The sequence below is a fragment of the Peromyscus eremicus genome, chromosome 2 (assembly GCF_949786415.1).
Source record: "Peromyscus eremicus chromosome 2, PerEre_H2_v1, whole genome shotgun sequence".
Lineage (NCBI taxonomy): Eukaryota > Metazoa > Chordata > Mammalia > Rodentia > Cricetidae > Peromyscus > Peromyscus eremicus.
In genome coordinates this window covers 152,348,937-152,368,091 of record NC_081417.1, presented here as the reverse complement: position 1 = coordinate 152,368,091, position 19,155 = coordinate 152,348,937, and the positions used below count along the sequence as shown (strand labels likewise).

At 50.5% G+C, this 19,155-nt stretch overlaps 1 protein-coding gene across 1 annotated transcript; it reads right to left on the bottom strand.

Annotated features, from left to right (window-relative positions):
- Positions 1-265: 265 nt before the first annotated feature.
- On the bottom strand, positions 266-17,885 carry Spata21 (spermatogenesis associated 21). Its single transcript, XM_059255317.1, has 11 exons — positions 17,652-17,885; positions 15,826-16,097; positions 14,555-14,603; positions 9,995-10,452; positions 9,403-9,491; positions 8,265-8,402; positions 5,694-5,765; positions 5,466-5,583; positions 1,687-1,865; positions 922-1,105; positions 266-443 (listed from the first exon to the last, which is right to left on the bottom strand). The coding sequence occupies exons 1-11, from the start codon at positions 17,868-17,870 to the stop codon at positions 386-388; spliced, it is 1,836 nt and encodes a 611-aa protein (XP_059111300.1). The 5' UTR covers positions 17,871-17,885; the 3' UTR covers positions 266-385.
- Between the last annotated feature and the right edge of the window lie 1,270 nt (positions 17,886-19,155).

Sequence of the window (19,155 nt, the reverse complement as noted above, 5' to 3'; positions counted from 1 at the left end):
GGGGGAATGGGGGGGTTCCTGCTCTTTAGAGGCCAGCTGCTTTCAGAGGCTGAGGCTTTCTGGGTTACTTGGCTTAAGCCCGCCACTGTAGGGCTCCCAAGTCTTGAGTAGGGAGACAGGGGCAGCTGCAGTAGGAAGCCCCAACTCCCCCAGACAGAGTTTCAGTGAGTCCTGCCTCAGACTCAAACCTGGGGGCATGCTGGAGCTCTGTAAGTCATACAGGGTGGTAAAAAGTGGGGCCTTCACTGACATCAAATACAGAGGCTGAAGTTCTTGGTGTTTATTGGCTTACCAGGCCATGAAAGCAAACTCCCAAAGCCAGGCCCTGCCCCACGGCCCAGCTGTCTTTTAAGCCTTGAACTTCTGGAGCCAGGATTCCAGATGATCAGTGGGTTCGGGCTGGCACGGAGCTAAGCCACTTTCTGCTGTCAGAGTTGTGTTCCCTGGGGAGGAGAGGACAGAAAGATAGAGCATATTTGGCCCTTTCCCAGAGTCCTGCCAGGTTCATGAACCATTTCATGTACGCGGGGCAAAGGTGGCTTCTAGAAACAGTGGAGCCGGAAGTTGGGCTTGTGGGGGGCTGATCCCAAGTCCTGGGGACTCGGAAGGGGACATCCCCTTCGCAGTTTCTGAGCTTCTTATCATTTAGAGCAAAGCCAAGGGGTTCCCATGCTTGAGAAATGGGGAGCAACACTGTCCTAAGAAGGATGACAAGCTCAGGACTGCTTAATGCTTAGGCTTTTGTGAAATTGTCTCTGGTACACAGGCTTCAGGAAAGGTTACTTTCTTCCCTGCCCTGTCTGTCCATCTATCCTCCCTGGAGCGAGCAGTTTCCCAGCATCGTCTCGTAGAAAGACGGATTCCCCAGGGGCCTCTTCTAGATAATGAGTGGGCTGAGAGGCCCCGGCCCTCAGGACTCACCTGCTTCCTTGCTGTCCTGACTGAAAGAGGAGGCCATGGAGGTCAGGGCCCAAGCTTGTAGAGACACACTGATCCAGCACAGGATGGTTATGGCTACCCTGCTTTCGACGGACCGTCTTCTTCTCCAGCCTCGGGCAGAGTGGGATACAGGGCACCTGGGCATAGGGGCTCTGCAGATTGGCAGCTGGGATAGGCAGGAACAAGAGAATTGGGAGCATGGCCAGCCCAGTGACACTGGGTTTGCCACATGATAAGCAGAGTTGAGTTTGGGCCAACCCTTAATGTCTGAGCCTCCAAGATGGAGAGGGGATTGGTACCCAGCACACAGATGACAGGGATGATGTGTACGATGCTGAAGGCTAAGCATAGAGTAAAGGCTCGCCATACCTTAAAGAGAAGCTAGCCCAAGCACATAATTTGGGGTGAACCTGAGTGCAAACTGCCCTTGCCAGCATGCTAGCTGGAAGTCACTGAAATAGCCCTGGTTGCCATTTCTGTCAAGTGGGGCGATTGTAGGGCACATCTACAAAGGGCCCTGCATTGGAACTGACTCTGGTGGGCTCTCACACAGTAGTTCTTGGGACAGCCTTGGCTTAGCGATAAGGTGGGAAGGTCGAGTCTAAAGCATGGAGCTGGATGTTGTGTGATGTGGACCAGCCCTATTTGGTAATGGTTCCCACAGCTAAGCCCTGGGCTTCATCTAGGGGGATCTGGCCACGTGGACAGGGATCTGTTTGCCAGCCCAGGCTACTCACTGGCCCTTACCATAGTTCTGCTGCTTCAGCCGGCCCAGGATCCTGAGGACCCTTCGTTCTGGGACCTCCAAGCTGTCTGCTTGCTGCTGAGCATTGTAAGGAAGCTTCTTCCTTGATCGCAGCCCGCCCATATTCGATTCTGTCTCTCGGGTCTTGGAGGTGCCTTCCTTCAGCTTCTTCTGGTAGTAGCTGAGGAAGCACCACCCGGCAGCTCAGCCTAGCTGTGGTTAACTCCCCCCATCCTCCTGACCCCCCTGTTCTGGCTGGCCAGTTGTGTGGCGGGACTGAAGCCTAGGGGGTCAGGAGACGTAGTCCCCTTAGGAAATAAAAGGAAATGGTTCTGTCTACCCTGTCGCTGCGAGTCATATGACTTCTGAGCTTCAGATTTCCCCCACACTGCTAAGATGGGGGCCGAGTGTGCATATGCTGGAGTATTGTACATGACATGAGACCCATCTGGGCACCAGCCATATAGAGATTGGTATGTATTAACTGTTCCTGTTACTTATATTTTTGCTTAGATACATTTCTGCTTGTAAACCAGCTGAACAGAAATGGGGCTGGGGCTTGGTTGCTGAAGTGCTTGCCTAGCAGGCAGGAAGCCCTGGTAAACTGCCCCACTGAGCTTGGTGACACGCGCCTGTAATCCTCTGAGTGGGAGGCTCAGTCAGAATTCTCAGCCATCCTTGGCCACATGGTGAGTTCTAGGCCATCCTGGGATGCTTGAAACAGCAAACCCAGCCATGCAGCCGGCTCCACCTCTAACCTGTAGCTTCAGTCTGTCGTCTTCCTTGCATATTGGCCAGGCTCCCACCCCAAGCTTGCTTACTTGCTTTTTATTTCTATTTGGAGGCCGGTCTTGCTATATCACCTTGGCTGTCCTGGAACTGGCTGTAGCCCAGGTTGGCCTCAAACTCCTGGTGATCCTTTGACCTCTTGCCTCCTCCATGCTGACATGCATGAGCTGCCATGCCCCACTCAGTGTTGCCCTTTTTAACTCATCACTTGCCTTTTACCTTATTAAGTGCATACAGCAGCAAATTGTGGTAACTGTTTCCGCTGGCCTACGGTAGTGAAGGGCTGCCACACACAAGGACCATGTGTTTGTGTTAGCCTGGCCTCTTACTCCAGCCCCTAGTGCAGCACGCACATCTGTAGGGGTGACTACAAGGTTCATCTCAGGCTGCTGCAGGCTGCTTTTGACACATGGAACCCAGAGGTGCAAAGGAATTAAACACCGAGGGCCCCAATGGCATTTCTCTCTCTTCCCAAGCCACCACTCAGTTCTTCAGGTCCAGGGGGTGTGCAGCTCAGTGACACGTCCTAGTGTTCTCTCTCCTGTGCCACCCACCCTTTCCCTTCCTTCCCTCTGCCTCTGAGTCAGCTACCTGGACACAGGATGGCAGAGTCAGACCATATTCAGATGTAAAGATTCTGTGTCAGGAGTGATGGGTGCTCCAAGGGAAGGCGAAGGGATGGGGGTAGTGACAAGGGACTGTTTGCTCATGGTGAGCTGTCAGATACGGCAGGGAGCAAACCCAGCAGCTGTCTGGAGGAGGAGCCTTCAAGCCTTCATTGCCGAGGTAAGGCCTGAGTACTGGGATTAAAAACGTGGACTACCGCCCTCAGCCAACCTAAAATGATTGGCCTTTGGGAGCTGGGTCCCAGCTCAGCTGGGATAACACAGATCCTATCACCAAAAAGGAAGAACTTAACTCTCCCGTCTTACCCTGGGGCCCAATCTCTTTTTTTGTTTGTTTGTTTTGTTTGTTTTGTTTGTTTTGTTTGTTTTGTTTTTCAAGACAGGGTTTCTCTGTGTAGTTTTGGTGCCTGTCCTGGGACTCACTTTGTAGACCACGCTGGCCTCGAACTCACAGAGATCCACCTGTCTCTGCCTCCCGAGTGCTGGGATTAAAGGCGTGCGCCACCACCGCCCGGCTAGGGCCGAGAGTCTCTTACAGCCTGTGTTTTGTAAAGGTCGCTCTCAAGTAAAAGTACTTGTGCACATGGGCTGAGAGCTCAGCAGCCACCTCTGTCACAGAAAGAAGCACAAATCCCTGGGCTCCAGGTATAGCTCAGTGACAGAGTGAAAGGGAAGGGGGGGACCACAGGAAGGAGGGGTAATCCAAGAGTTTGGGGATCTGAGACAGGAGGATTGCCATCCTGGACTACATGAGACCCTGTCTCAAGGGGGTGGGAGGAAACAGGAGGAAGAACCATGGTTATTTATCCTCTGGTATTTGGTAGATGTTTTCTCAAAAATGAGTGACATTAGTTGACACCGTAGGTTAAACCTATGACAGCCCTGTCTGCATATACAAAGAAAAGATCTGGGCCACTGTGATGTCTTATGATGCCAGTGCTGTAACCCTGGCTAACTCCTCTGCACAGGTGAGGGACAGTGAGGGAAGAGGAAGCCTGCAGAGTGGGAGAGAATCTGTGCCTGCTGTATACATCTGCCAAGGAGTGATATCCAGAATATACAGAGAACTCAAAAGCCGAGTGGGGGCAGGGCACGACTTTAATCCCAGCACTCATGGGGCAGAGGCAGGTGGATCTCTTTTGAGTTCGAGGCCAGCCTGGTCTCTAGAGTTCCAGGGCAGCCAGGGCTATGGAGAGAAACCCTGTCTTGGAAAACCAAACCAAACAAAAAGTCAAGAAAACAAACCATCCAATTAAAAACCAGGCTAAGGATGTAAACAGTCCTCAAAAGAAATACAAATGGCTAAGAAAGACCTCAAAGTGTATCCAGCAGCAGCAGCAGCAATTAGAGAAATTCACTTTGAAACAACTTTGAGATTTCATTTTAGCCCTAGTCAGAATAGTGAAGGTCAAGAAAACAGCTGGCAACAGATGCTGGTGAGGACGGGTAGAAAGGGGAGTCCTCACTCAATGTTGGTGGGACTAAAAACTGGTGCAGCCACTCTGGAAATCAGTGTGAATTCTCAAAAGGCTAAAAATAAATCTACCATTATGACCCAGCAAGTATTAAAATATGCTCATTCAGGACAGGAAGTAGAGGGCGAGGTTCAGAGATCAGCTGGGCCTTCCAACTCCACCCATGGCTTTTAGCCTGAGAGCGATCATATTTAGCCTGTAGTCATTTCTTCCTGGGCTACCCACTACCTGCCTATCACCCTTCCTGGAGGCCCAGCTGTCCACTACCTGCCCAACACCCTTCCTGCAAGATTCCTTTTCTAAGAGTGTTCAAGTGCTTCAGGAAGGGTCACTGTCGTCCTGCTGAAACTGCTGAACCAGGACGACTGTGAGCATGGGGCTGCCATTGTCACCCTTCCCACTGGGAGAGCCTGGCTGAGCTTGAAGCCAGCACCTTGAGATGGAGAGGTGGAGAAATAAAACTTGACTGCTATCACCCAGTTTCCTGGATCCAGCCATTCCTGAGGCCCTAGCTGATTATTTGAACGATGCATTCCTCTTCTGCTTACGGCAGCCTAATTGGAGTTTTCTTTTTCTTTTTTTTTTTTAATTTTTTTTTTTAAAGATCTATTTATTTTATTTATGAGTGCTCTATCTGCATGTACACCTTTATGCCAGAAAAGGGCATCAGATCTTATTACAGGTGGTTGTGAGTCACAATGTGGTTGCTGGGAATTGAACTCAGGACCTTTGGAAGAGCAGCCAGTGCTCTTAACCTCTGAGCCATCTCTCCAGCCCGGAGTTTTCTTTCAGTTGCAACTGAGCCTTAACCCTCAACCATCTTCAGCTGCTGAAGCACTAGCTGCCAATTCTGTCTACGTGCCCCACCCTCAGCAAGACAGCCCCTCTTACTTCGTGATCTCCTCTAGGGCCACCTCCGGCAGGGCCAGCATTTCCACCAGCAGAGAGAGGATCTCAAAGAACAGTGTGTAGGGGTTCGGGGGCGACATATCCATCAGGACATTCTGTTCTGGGGACACGGAATAGTGGCTGCCATTACTCTTAGGTGGCCTCTGATGTACCCCATCAGCCTCCAGATCCTGCTTCCAGTCTGACTGCCCTGGGCTGACCCCTCCTTACCCACAGAGCAGAGGAAGCGTTTGGTGTCTGTCATCACTGCCAAGAAGTCTTTGAAATCCACATGACCATCTCCTGCAGTCAGAGAAATAACAGGGTGAACGGGCCCTCTGCAGCAGGCCCAGGTACTGCAAGCCAGGTGTAGACCCTGGTGTCCCGTGTTATTGTGCCAGGGTGGGGGTGGGGGTGGGGCAGATTGTAATGGCAGCGCTGAATCAGCACAAAATGTGGACCGGAGAAGCCAAAAATTACAATCTTCTGGTTAGAAACTATTGGGCCAGGACATGGCTTGTAGCTTAGTTGGTAGAGTGTTTGCCTAGCATGCACAAAATGCAGGGTTCGGTTCCCCAGTACCACGGAAACCTGGAGGTGGAGGGAGGAAGGTTAATACTTCAGGGTCATCCTCGGCTACATAGCCGGCTCCATGCCAGCCTGAAGGAATATAAGAAACTACTGGACCTGTATTTTATTTTTATTTTATGTACATTGGTGTTTAGCCATGGGTATTGGGTTCCCTGGAACTAGAATTACAGACAGTTGAGAGCTGTCACGTGGGTGTTGGGAATTGAACTCGGGTCCTCTGGAAGAATGGTCAGTGCTCTTAACCACTGAGCCATCTCTCCCATCCCTGGACCTTGCATTCTCGAGATAGCAAGTGTGAGTTCAAAACCCAAGTCCATCACTTCCCATTCATGTGACCCGGGTCAAGTTTTAGTTCTCTCACTGTGGAGCGAGCAGAGACAGTCATCACAGGGCTGCATGCGTAGCACATGCCCACTAAAGGCCAGCAACTGTCATTACTGAGTGCTGGTCTCTGCATGAGAATATGGACCTACAGGATTCTAGCTAGACCTCAGGGCCCTGCAGGATCCATCAGGCTCCCGTCCATAGCCTTGTCTCACGCCATGCTCCACAGTAGAGCTACTTTCCCAGAAGGCCACATTCTTCCCATTCAAGGTCTTTGTGCTGCTCTTAGTCACATGTTTCCTCATTATTACATTTTATTTATTTTATGTGAGGGGAGGCGATATGCTGGTCACATCACAGGTGTTGAGGTGAGAATACACCTTTTGGGAGTCAGTTCTCTCCTTCCACCATGTGAGTCCCAGGGATCAAACTCAGGTCATGTTTAGTGGCAAGCATGTTTATAGATAGCTAAGCCATGTCACCTCTCCTTTCTCAGAGGTTCAAACCGGGTCAGATACCTCACCAGACTGTCTCCTAAAGCATGTGACATCTGGAACTTAGAGAAGACTCTGATGGACAAGGACTGTACATTGTGTCCTAAGCTGTGTCCCAGGGCTCAAGCTGCTGGGAACTCGGTTGATGTTCTCTGAGCTACTTGACAATGGACTATGGCGTAAGGACAGGGGCAGGACAGTGGTGGCGCACGCCTTTAATCCCAGCCCTCGGTGAGCAGAACCAGGTGGATCTCTGTGAGTTTGAGGCCAGCCTGGTCTACAGAGTGAGATCCAGGAAAGGCTCCAAAACTACACAGAGAAACCCTGTCTCAAAAAACAAACAAAAGCAAAACAAAACAAACAAAAAGACAGGGGCAGGATGCTTAAACCCTGGCAAGCTCTTGTCCCTGTCCACATCGGGCAGAGCTGGTCAGCTACGGTTGAATCCCAGAACCTTTGTCTTCCTAGGTCAACAGTTTGCTGCTTCACCACACCCCATGAAGTGTGTGTGAGGAGTCTGTGCAGTGGCAGAGGGAGCAGTTGGGAGCAGTGGTTAGGACGCAGGTCCTGCATGGCCCTCCTCTTCCCTGTGTCAGGCCACACCCCGCCATCTGCAAGTGCTTCATGCCCACGTCTCAGGGACTACTGCTTCCTTCTCTCTTTGCCTGACTCCTGTTTGATTTGGCACCACTTGGCTTGAGTGGCACCTCCTCCAGGAAGCCTTCCTTCCTGACCCCCATCTTCCAAGCTGCTGTAACTGTTGTTTCCATGTGTTTTGCTTAACTTCTGTGTCAACCCTTGCCCTGTGGCTTGAACTGCCTGGGCACCCTTGAGGACAGCAGGGCTCCTGTGTCTTGGTACCTTGCACAGGAACACCCACAGAAGGCATTCCATACTTGTTGCATAGGTAATGCTAACAGCTGCTCTGTCCCACCCTTTGCCTGGCTCACCCTATTTTATCTTACAGAATTTGATGAGGAGGTTGCTACTAATAGCTCCAGTTTATAGACAGAGAAACTGAGGCCTAGCAAACTGTAGTGACTTGACCAAAGGCTGATAAAAGAAATCAAGAGTCATGGAGGAATACTTGATGTGCAGAGGCTCCTGAGGTTACCTATACCATTGGTCAGGAGGTAGGTCCTGGTTACCTCTGGATCCCCAGAAGGTGGTACTGCACAGTGGTTCAGGGCACATTAACTTTCAGAACCAGGGCCAGCTTGCTGTAGTCTTTGTGAGACCCAGGGCGGAAGAAAAATGTACACACAATGGGTTCAGATGTTAGGGACACTGGACTCTGACCCAGAGCTTTACACCAAGTAGAGATCCTTCCAGCAAGGAGCCCACATGTGGGTGCAGCCCCTATGTGGGGCTCAGGGAAGACCCCCTTGCTCACCATTGACATCGGCACTCATCAGGGCTTCTTCCACCTGGCTTGGGGTAAGGGTGAAGCCGATTAGGAGCAAGATGTTCTTGAGGCTTCGCGCATCAACCTCACCAGGGCCGTTGAAGATCTCAAAGTAGCTGCGGAAGGCTGTCAAGGGAGACAGGGGGTCACAAGTGGGACACTCCTGCATTTCTTCTTTTTTAACCTTTGTGTGGCATGTGGTGTGTGTAATAAGTGTGGTGTGCTTTGTGCACGTGTGTGCATGTCATGAGGAGGACATGGGTATCCAGCAATATCACTCTGTTTTATTCCCTTGGGTCAGTGAAAGCATCCTGGAAAATCCGAGGAAGGAAGCCGCTGTGATCGAGAAGGTTCTAGACCTTAGGAAGGAGTGTGAAGCGGTTGAAAACTCTTGTTTTTAAACTAAATCTCAATCTTATGATTTTACCAATAAAGACTCGGGGGTCAGATGCTGGGGTGAAAACCTGCTAGCTCAGAGAGGCTGAGGAGCAACCAGCTGACCTTTCTCCTTAGCTGGCATCTCAGAAAGAGAGCTTCTCTTTCATCATCCCAAACTAAAAAACTTCCAAGTTTCAAAGTCCCTCCTCACTACTTCCTGTGCATTTCTCTATCCATTTTCCAAACTCCCTCTTATTCTCTTTCTCTATGGCTGCTTCCTATTAACTAGTTGCTGGCTCCACCTCTTGACCCAAGGTTGATTATATTTAATTAACACAATCTCAAGGTTCACAGTCTGATCAAATATCCCACAACAGTACTCATCCATCCTTCTAGGGCCAACCCAGCATGAGAAAGTAGGGTCAGGGGGCATCCCCAAGGACCATAGAGCCCTCTCTCAGGGTAGGAGTTCAGCACTGTTCAGTTTTGTTAGTGGGGTAGGGTGGGATAGGAAGTAGGGACTTGTTGGGGGCTGGTGGCCTTGTTAAATGGAGAGGGATTATCTCGGATGGGTAGAGTTCCTGGGGACCCTGTCTCCCCTCCAAGCTGCCTCTAAAGAGGACTGATGGAGTGGGGGAGGTGGCCCACCTCCTCTTCTGTGTCCTAGGCCAAGTCACGGTTGACCTCCTGCTGGGGACACTGCTTGGTGTGACAGTGGATCAGCAGGGCAATGGTGTGAGGCGCTCACCTTCCTCTTGCTTCAGGGTGAGGTGCTCCTCAGACCGCTCCTCCCAGCTCTGATACAGTTTGAAGAGGCCATGCTCTTCTGGCTCCTGCCTGAAGGACAATGGGTCCAGGACAGTTTACCACCACCTCCTGCCTGCCTTTGCCCCTGCCCCTGCCAAGGCCACCCAAAGTCGGGAGAGGAAGCCGGGGCAGCAGAGGTTAGGGAAACTTCCCTGAGGGACTCTGGTGGTGAGAAGCCACAAGTGACTGGAGAGACCCACCCAAAGGAATGAGGCAGAGCCACAGGTGGTTCATTTGGTGGTGGTGGTGGTGGGGAGACTGGGGGTACAGTACAGGGTAGAGTGTTTGTCTAGTGTGTGTGAACCCCTGGCTTCCACCCCCAGCATCAGGAAGAAGAGAAAGGTGGAGGGGAGGGAGTGGAAAGGGGGCCTGAAACTTGGGGGACCCCTGCTGGGAAGCACAGAAAGGAGACTAAGGGGAGAGGGGGGCTCATGAGGGACTGAGCAGGGACAAGGACCAGAGGGTCCACACTGGAAACAGACTGGAAGTGGGGGGCCCTGTCGAGATGGTGGACTAGTGGAGGTGGCTCCTACCGTGTCTTGGCATAGTTCAGGTTTCTCTCATTGCTCTGGGGTAAGAACTCTGGCCATCTCCAGCTCAGGTCCTGGGTGGGGGCTGACAGGACTGAGCCAGGGGATCCCACAGAGGCAGGGGCTTGCCCATGGGCTGGTGGTCTGGCCCATAGTGGGACAGTAGCTGGAGCTGAGGTGGAGGGCTCAAGCAGGGTCAGAGGCAAGGTTGGGACTGAGCTGCTGATGGGGCCTGAGGTGGAGACAGAAGTCAGGGTCCTGGGGGACCTCCGGGTTGTCAGAGTCCGGGTTTTTAAAGTCCTCCGATGGGTGGCTTCCTCCTGCTCCTCCACCTCCAGTAGGCACTTCATGAAGCCCCGACGAGGGTTCCCAGGGCCCTGGGTGCCTGCAGCTGCCGAAGCCTGGTGTCGGTGCTTCTGCCCTTGGCCCGGCTCCTTCTTCTCAACAGTGTCTCTTAACTCCTAAGGGCAGGGGAGGGCATGTGGGATACCTCCAGCCAGTCAGACTGACCTACAGAGCTTCTAGCCTCCTGCAGAGCCTCTGGGGATGCTCAAACTGTCCTTTCCTCTCCAAAGCCGTGGAGAAGGTACTTCAAGTCTCCATGTACCAACCCAGGACCCATGTGGCGTTCTGGGTCCACAAGTGACTCACCACCTCCCACCTGCAAGCTATGTTCCTGAGTGAGCCAATTTCCTTCACTGCTGCCCACACAGCTGGCAGTGATCTTGCCTCACTCCTGATGCCTATTTCACACAGGTGTCTCCAGCACATAATGGACACTCCAAATACTGTTCCTCCTTCATTCCATAGAGAGAGCCATGCCTAGATCTGCCATCCCTACCATCACTGGATCAGCCTACCTGCTTCAGACCAGCCTTTCTCCATCACTTATTCCCATCAGCATCCTTTTCTTGGTGCTAAGGATCAAACCCGAGGCCTCACTGATAACAGAAGCACTTTGAGGCACCCCCCCCCCAACCTCCACCCACTTCCTTTTGTAAAAGCAAAGCAAAGCTGGGCATGGTGCTGCTCACCTTTAATCCCAGCTCCCACCTGGAGGCTCTTAATCTGTAACTCTAGTACCAGGGGATCTGTCGCCCTCTTCTGGCTTCCTTGAGAACCGCATACATGTGGTGCACAGGCATATAGTCAGGCAAACACTGCCCCCCCCCAACCTCAAAGTACTACAAAGACAACAAAATAGGATATTTATGATAGAGTAGCCATGGCTGATGGGATATTGAGATTGGGTGGTGAGGGAAAAACTTTGCTGAGAGGGTGACATTCAAGTTGAAGCCTAAACAACTTTGAGGAATTAGTCAGGGCAGCATCTATGGGGAGACAGGCATATGGAGCAGCATGTGCAAAGGTCCTGAGGGAAATCAGCTTGGCGTACCTACAGGATAGAAATCGCACCGGAGTAGCTAGACATGGAGCCTATGTGTTTGGGTGATTTGGGGACTTACTCTACAAGGAAAAAGCTTGGATTGGGTGATGGGGGTTGGAAAGGGATGGATTCAGAAATGACTTTGTAGGGCTGAGAGGGATTGCTGATGCACTGAGTGCGAAGGGGTTGTTCAGAGATAAGAGGAATAAGAGCCATTTTGAGCTGATTCGTAAGTTCTGGGTGGAGGGCTGGGGGTGGGGGCTTTGCTGAGGCAAAGACGGCCAGGAGTGGGTGGGAAAGGGGGCGTTGTGGGATATTAGTTTAAGATGTGTTACATTCATGCTGTGGAATATTTGTTTAAGATGCAAAGATGTGTTGCATTCTTTTATGTTGCATTTGTTTAACTCTGTGAAGCTGTGTTACTTTACCTCTCAAAACACCTGATTGGTCTAATAAAGAGCTGAACGGCCAACAGCTAGGCAGGAGAGGGATAGGCGGGGCCAGCAGGCCGAGAGAATAAATAAGAGGAGAAATCGAGGCTCCAGAGAGGAGCGAGGAGCGAGAAGAGGGGAAAGAGAGGACTCCACGGGCTAGCCACCAGCCATACAGCCAGCCACGGAGTAAGAAGGAAAGATATATAGAATAAAGAAAGGATAAAGCCCAGAGGCAAAATGTAATAAGAGAAACAGGAAAGATATATAGAATAAAGAAAGGATAAAGCCCAGAGGCAAAATGTAATAAGAGAAACGGGATAATTAAAGTTAGAAAGGCTGGCTAGAAACAAGCCCAGCTAAGGCTGGGCATTCATAAGTAAGAATAAGCCTCCTGTATTTATTTGGGAGCTAGGTGGTAGGTTCCCTAAGAGTAAAACAACACCAAGCACTGCAGTGGGGGTACAAGACTCTGCCCTGGTCTGCAGTCTGAGAAGTGAACTCACTCCTCAGTTGGGTATATGAGCTGGGAGTTTCAAGACTAAGTCTGGCATGGAGATTCGGATTTGGGAGTGAGCAGAGGGACTGGATGCAGTCCTCCCGGGGGAGAGTAGAGAGGAGAGTGCAGAGGAGCCAGAGGGGCAGGCTGGGAGGCCAGCTGTGAAGCAGGAAGAGCCCTGAGGTCCAGGTGCCCTGAGCTCCGAAGGTGTGTGTGGAAGGTGCGAACGGACATGTATGTGCCATCAGAGGTCAGAGGACAACTTGGGAGTCAGCTGTCTCCTTCCACTGTGTGGGTTGAATGTAGGTCATGCTAGTGCATCCTTCTGGCCTTTTAATTACATGTATTTACTTAATGAATTGATTTTGAGACATGGTCTCACTGTGTAGCCATGATTGGTCTGAAACTCTCTTTGTAGACTAGGCTGTCCTTGAATTCTGTATCTGCCTATCTCTGCCTCTTGAGTGCTGGGATTAAAGGTGTGCGCCACCACACCAGGCTACATGTACAATTACTTGTCTGTATATGTATTCACATGAAGCAGGTCAGGTGTTGTAGTGTCCAAGTGAAAGCCAGGGGACAAATAGTTGGCTCTCTCCTTCCAACCTGTGGGTCCCTCTGATGGAACTAAGGTTGTCTGGTTTGTTAGCAAGGGCTTTTACCTGCAGAACCATCTCTCCCCAACACACACTTTAATAAACTAACAACTTGAACAGCCTTGATTTCCTGTATAGATGAGAATGACCTTGAACTTCTCCTCTTCCTTCAGCAGGCTCACCAGTGCTGGTATTACAGGCATGAATCACCATGCCTGGTTTGTGAAGTATGGGGATCCAATCTAGGAGTGTGTGCCAAGTGAACTATCAACTGAGCCTCATCCCCTCCTAACTTCATGGCTCTTGCTTTCTTTCTTTCTTTCTTCTTTCTTTCTCTTTTTTTTTTTTTTTTTTTTTTTTTTTTTTTTTTTTAGACAGGGTTTCTGTATATCCCTATCCCTGACTGTCCTGGAACTTTTATCTGTAGACAAAGCTGGCCTTGAACTCACAGAGATCCACTTGCCTCTACATCCCCAGTGCTGGGATTAAAGGCCTGGCTGAGGCTGGACCTTTTCTTTCTTTTTTAAAAATAATTTATTTATTTTTATTTTGTGTGCATTGGTGTTTTTGGCTACAGGTATATCTGTGTGAAGGTATTGGATCCTGGAGTTACAGACAGTTGTGACTGCCATGTGAGTGCTGGGAATTGAACCCAGGTCCTTTGGAAAGGGCAGTCAGTGCTCTTAACCACTGAGCCATCTCTCCAGCCCCAAGGCTGGGTCTTTTCATCCTATTTTCTACAGTGGCACTTGTTGGAGGCTGCAAGGACACGGTGGGGTGGAGGTAGAGGGCGACATTGCTAGGCATCAGCTAAGTAAACTACCCACATGGTCACTTCAAAGAGAAGTCAGCGGCAAGCCTGTGCATCGCAGTGTGCTCAGCTGCAATGTTCAGGGCTGGAGTGTGGCTGGGGATGTGGTTTGAAGATAGGCAGGTGTGGTGAGAGCTGAAGGATGATGGCAGGGCTGGGAATTCTAAGCTTGTACCATCAACTCAGAGACCAGAAAGTGCCAGAGCGGGTGGCGTGGGGCTGGCTGGAAGCCAGCAGGTATTCGGGAGAAGCTGTGGATGGGAACTGAGAGCAAAGGGCAGAAGGAATCCATGCTGATGTGGAGCAGCCCTGGGATGGACTCCAGGGCCCTTGAGTGTGATCTGTTTTTGACTGTCCATCCAAAGCAGACACACTGGGCCCAGCAGCACACACACATACTCCCAGCTTCTGGGAAGCAGAGACCAGAGGGGTTAAGGTTTTGAAATCATTCTCGCTACATAGGGAGTTTTAGGCCAGCTTGGGTTACAGAAGACCCGTCTCAAAAACCCATCATTTGACTTTGAGATGGCTCATTAGGGAGGGGCACCTGCCACCAACCCTGACCTGAGTTTGGTCCCCAGGGTCCACATGGTGGAAGGAGAGACCCTCCACTCCTGTGGCATGGGACATGTGGTGCTCCTATGCACACACCACAGTACATGTAATTTTTTAAAAATTAGAAAGGATGAAATATAAATCAAACAGACACATAGCACGTGCACCGGTTTACGCCCACACTTGCCCCAGTTTGCCTGGAAATGTTTGTTTCCACCATTTTAACCCCCAGACTCCCCCCATTCCCCTTCTCCGATCTCCCCATCCCCACTGACTCTACTCACTGGTGGAGGAAGAGGCCTTGGTGCTGCCTTGGTCTCCACAGCTTCACCTCTAAACAGAGAAGAACCCCCCCCGGGGGGGGGGAGCAGGGTTTCAGGTCAGGGTTTGCCCCTCACACTGACCCCCGAACCCTCAGCACGCTCAGTCCTGCTACCCTAGCCCCACCCCTCTGCTTTCACCCCAGTGTCCCCTCATTGTCTTACCTGCACGCAGACACACCCCCAGATCAAAGAGTGGGGACACTGAGGCCTATCAGCATGTGACTTAACCAAGGTGCTTCAGTGGGCCAGAAACATGAAAAACACCACACTGTTTTATACTTGTAGTTTTTTAAAATTACATTTGTTTGGGGCTGGAGAGATGGCTCAGCAGTTAAGAGCACTGGCTACTCTTCCAGAGGATCGGGGTTCAATTCCCAGCACCCACATGGCAGTTCACAGCTGTCTGTAACTCTAATTCCAGAGGATCTGGCACCCTCACACAGACAAATGTGCACATAAAATTAAAAGAAAGCCAGGTGGTGGTGGTGCACGCCTTTAATCCCAGCACTCGGCTGGGATGCGGGGGGCAGAGGCAGGCGGATCTCTGTGAGTTCGAGGCCAACCTGGTCTACAGAATGAGTTCCAGGACAGCCAAGGCTACACAGAGAAACCATGTATTGAAAAATAGAAAATAAAAAAAGAAAATTACATGTGCTTATCCATTTTATGTTAGCACACATGTGGAAATCAGGACAATCCGTGGGAATCTGTCTGTGGGGGATCAAATTCAGGCCACCAGGCTTGGTAGCAAGCACCTTTACCTGCTGAGCCATCTCACTGACCCAGTTATTTGTTATTGTGTGTATGTGAGTGTGTTTGTATGTGCATTCCACAGCACAAGTGTGGAGGTCAGAGGACAACGGAGTCCCTGAGGATTGAACTTACGTCTTCAGGTTAGCAGCAAGCACCTTTACCCACTGAACCGTCCCCTCAGCTTCCATGTTGTTTTGAGACATGGCCTCTCATTGGCCTAGAACTGGCTAGGCTAGCCTGCCAGTCATGGTCCCAGGATCCACCTGTCATCATCTCTTTAGTGCTGGGATGACAAGCACGTGCCTCTGTGCCCAGTTTTTTATGTGGGAAATTAATCTCAGTCCTCAGGCTTGCAGAGTAGACCCTTTGCCAACTGAGCCGGCTCCCTGGCCCTATCTCCAGTGTTACTTAGCTGAAGAGCCACCCGTAGGTAGAGGGAGCAGCGAGCAGGGCAGAGGTGACCCTGGGCGATGACTTACCCCTCTTTGTGTGTTCGAGGTCCTGGTGCAGATCTCAAGATGGGAGGGGCCTTCTTCTCTTCTGCAGTCGCCGTGGGTTTGGGGGGCACTGCCTCCTGGGAGCTGTTCTTGTGTGTCCCTGAGCTGGGTGTTGGCATGGGCTCCTGCAGCCTGACCTCTGATAGGCCTGCATCACTGTGGGGGTCATCCTCTAGTGGCTGACTCCTGCTGTCCGAGGGGCATGGCTTTTCCAAATGTTGATCCGTGTTGCCCTGAGTGGGGAGATTCGGAGCCTGAGGAATTAAGAAGATGGCCTTAGAAGAGCTACTTCTGACTTCCTAAGGGGAGTTTCAAAAGACAGAACTCCACACACTTCTTCTATTATTATATATTATATTATTTTTTTCTAAAGATTTTCGGGGGGAGGTGGTTCAAGACAGGGTTACTCTGTGTAACCCTGGCTGTCCTGAAACTTGCTCTGTAGATCAGGCTGGCCTCAAACTCACAGAGATCCTTCTGCCTCTGCCTCCTGAGTGCTGGGATTAAAGGTATGGTCCACCACCACCTGGCCTAAAGATGTATTTTTATTTATGTGTATATGTCTGTGTGAATCTATGTATGTGTACTTGGAGGCCAGAAGATGACATTGGATCCTAGAGTTACAGGTGGTTATGAGTCATCGGGAAGAGCAGTCAGTGCTCCTCCTCCTCCTCCTCCTCCTCCTCCTCCTCCTCTTCTTCTTCTTCTTCTTCTTCTCCTCCCCCCCCCCCAGACAGATTTTCTCTGTGTAGCCCTGGCTGTCCTGGAATTCATTCTGTAGACCAGGCTGGCCTCGAACACATAGAGATCCTCCTACCTCTGCTTCCCGAATGCTGGGATTGAAGGCATGCACTACCACCTCCTGGCAAGTGCTCTTAACTTCTGAGCTATCTCTCCAGCCCCTGATTTTATACGTGTGTGTGTGTGTGTGTGTGTGTGTGTGTGTGTGTATGTGTGTGTGTGTGTATTTTGTATCATAACGTGTATATATATGCATACATATATATTTTGATTTTGTTTTGTTCTTGCTTTGACAAAGGGTCTCTCTATGTAGCCCTGGCTATCCTAGAACTCACTATGTAGACCAGGTTAGCCTCAAACTCAGAGATCCCCCAGTCTCTGCCTCCCAAGTGCTGGGATTAAAGGTATGTGCCGCCACCTCCCGGTTCGACCCTATCTTTAAAAAAAAAAGAAGAAGAAGAAAAAAGATGATGCTGTTTGGGATTAGGGGCTAGGCTTCATATGAAGAAAAACCAAGAATACACGCCTTTAATCCCAACACTCAGGAGCTGAGGCAGGTGAATCTCTGTGAGTTTGAGGCCAACCTGGTCTACAGAGAGAGATCCAGGACAGCCAGGGCTACACAGAGAAACCCTATCTCAGAAAATAAATAAATAAATAAAAGAAAAACCAAGAATGTTGTATTGGTCTATGTTACATTATTTTCTTTTGTAAAAGAATGTAGAAATGAGAAAAATAAAAAAATGAAAAATCTGTTCCAGTGACCACGGGGTGGGAGGTGTTACAGCAATCTCTTAAACTCAGCACTTCCCATCATCTGTCACACAATCCTCACCCCACCCTGTCCCCAAGACACCCAGAGGGCCTCTCTGTAAAGACCTGAAGAACACTTTGATATCAACTCCCAGAACTACCCAGTGTCCCACAGAGACTAAGTGTCTGCCAGCTTCAGTATACAGCCTCTACCAAGATAGCCACATCTGTGTTGGGTGCATAGGGGACCCCTTTGTGCCCCCCCCCACCGCCACGTGGTGCCTGTGCCCTTCTTCCTGATCTCCCATGGTTACCTGGCAGCTCTCGGTGGGATGAATCTCTTTGGCCTCGGTGCTCTGCCATCTCTCCTGCTGGTCCTTGGTTTGCATGGTTGGCTGTGGCTGCTCTTCAGAGGTCACACACTCCCCGTCAGGCTGGGCTTGTTCCTGGCCGGCTTGCAGATCCCTCGGCCCTTCATCGGTTGCCCAAGATGACTGATTCCTTGTGCAAAGAATAAACAACAGACACTTCATTCCAGCCTGGGTGCTGCTCTCCCAGAACACCTATCCAGGACTAGGCATCTTAGGGGTGCATACTTATTACCTGGGAGAATAAACGAAGGACTGGTACACACCCCAAGTCCCAGACACCTTGATGTGAATGTTGAAATGGTTAGAGTCTAACCCGTTAGTGTTGTTTTTCCAGAAAGAGAAGGGGGTGCTGGTGGTGCACACCTGTAACCCCAGTACTAAGGAGGTGGAGAGGGGAGTATTAGGAGTTGAAGATCAGTCGCAGCCGCATAGTAAGTTCAAAGCCAGCCTGGGCTGCATGGGACCTGTGTTGGCTCTCTCACTACCATCGAGAGAGGGAGGGAAAGGACTTTATGTTGGGCTGGGGATATAGTTCATTGGTATAATACTTGCTGGCATGCACAAGGCCCTGGGTTCAATTGTTAGTAACACACACCACCACCACAACAACAATCAGAAAGAACAGGGATTCAGGAAGGTTGAGAGACGAGCCCAGGGTCATAAAGCTAGAGATATCGTCAGGACTGGAACCTGTCTCTAGACTCTTTAATCTGAGTTTTTCTTCTTCACCCCCTTTTCTTCTCCTTTCTTCCCTCCCTTCCTTAGACAGGGTTTTGCTCTGTTGCCTAGGCTGGCTGCAGACTGCTAACCCTCCTGCCTGAGCCCCCTCTGTGCGGGGGTCCCAGGTGCGTGCCACCGCTTGGGGCTTTCTTCTTGAGGCTTTTTCTAATGGATGACGCCCTGTCACATGACTTCAGAGTCTACATATTCATGGTGCATGATTAACATGCTAAAAAGCCTTCATAGGCATACTTTATTTATTTTTTGGTTTTTCGAGACAGGGTTTCTCTGTGTAGCTTGCGCCTTTCCTGGAACTCACTCTGTAGATCAGGCTGGCCTCGAATGTTTCCATTAGTGTATGTTTGTTATAATGGGTTTCATTATGATTTTTGTATATGGATATAAAATATTTTGATTATCTAGCCAGGCGGCGGCGGCGGCGGCGGCGGCGGCGGCGGCGCACGCGTTTAATCCCAGCACTCAGGAGGCAGAGGCAGGCAGATCTCAGTGAGTTCAAGGCTAGCCTGGTCTACAAAGTGAGTTCCAAGACAGCCAGGACTGTTACACAGAGAAACCCTGTCTCAAAAAAAAAAAAATATGTGTATGAGTGTTTGGGCTGCATGTATGTATATGCAAACGTGTATGTGCAGAGCTCAAAGAGGCCTGAAGGGGGTGTTGACCCCCTGGAGATAGAGCTATATGTGATTGTGATCTGCCATATGGATGC

What these genes read in the sequence shown, in the direction of transcription:
- Spata21 (XM_059255317.1), bottom strand. Translation starts at nt 17,870, where the DNA reads ATGAAGTGTCTGTTGTTTATTCTTTGCACAAGGAATCAGTCATCTTGG. An exon ending in ACGCTTCCTCTGCTCTGTGG is followed by an intron (nt 5,584 to 5,693) that starts GTAAGGAGGGGT and finishes CCGTGTCCCCAG; the next exon opens with AACAGAATGTCCTGATGGAT. An exon ending in TCAGGACAGCAAGGAAGCAG is followed by an intron (nt 444 to 921) that starts GTGAGTCCTGAG and finishes TCTCCTCCCCAG; the next exon opens with GGAACACAACTCTGACAGCA.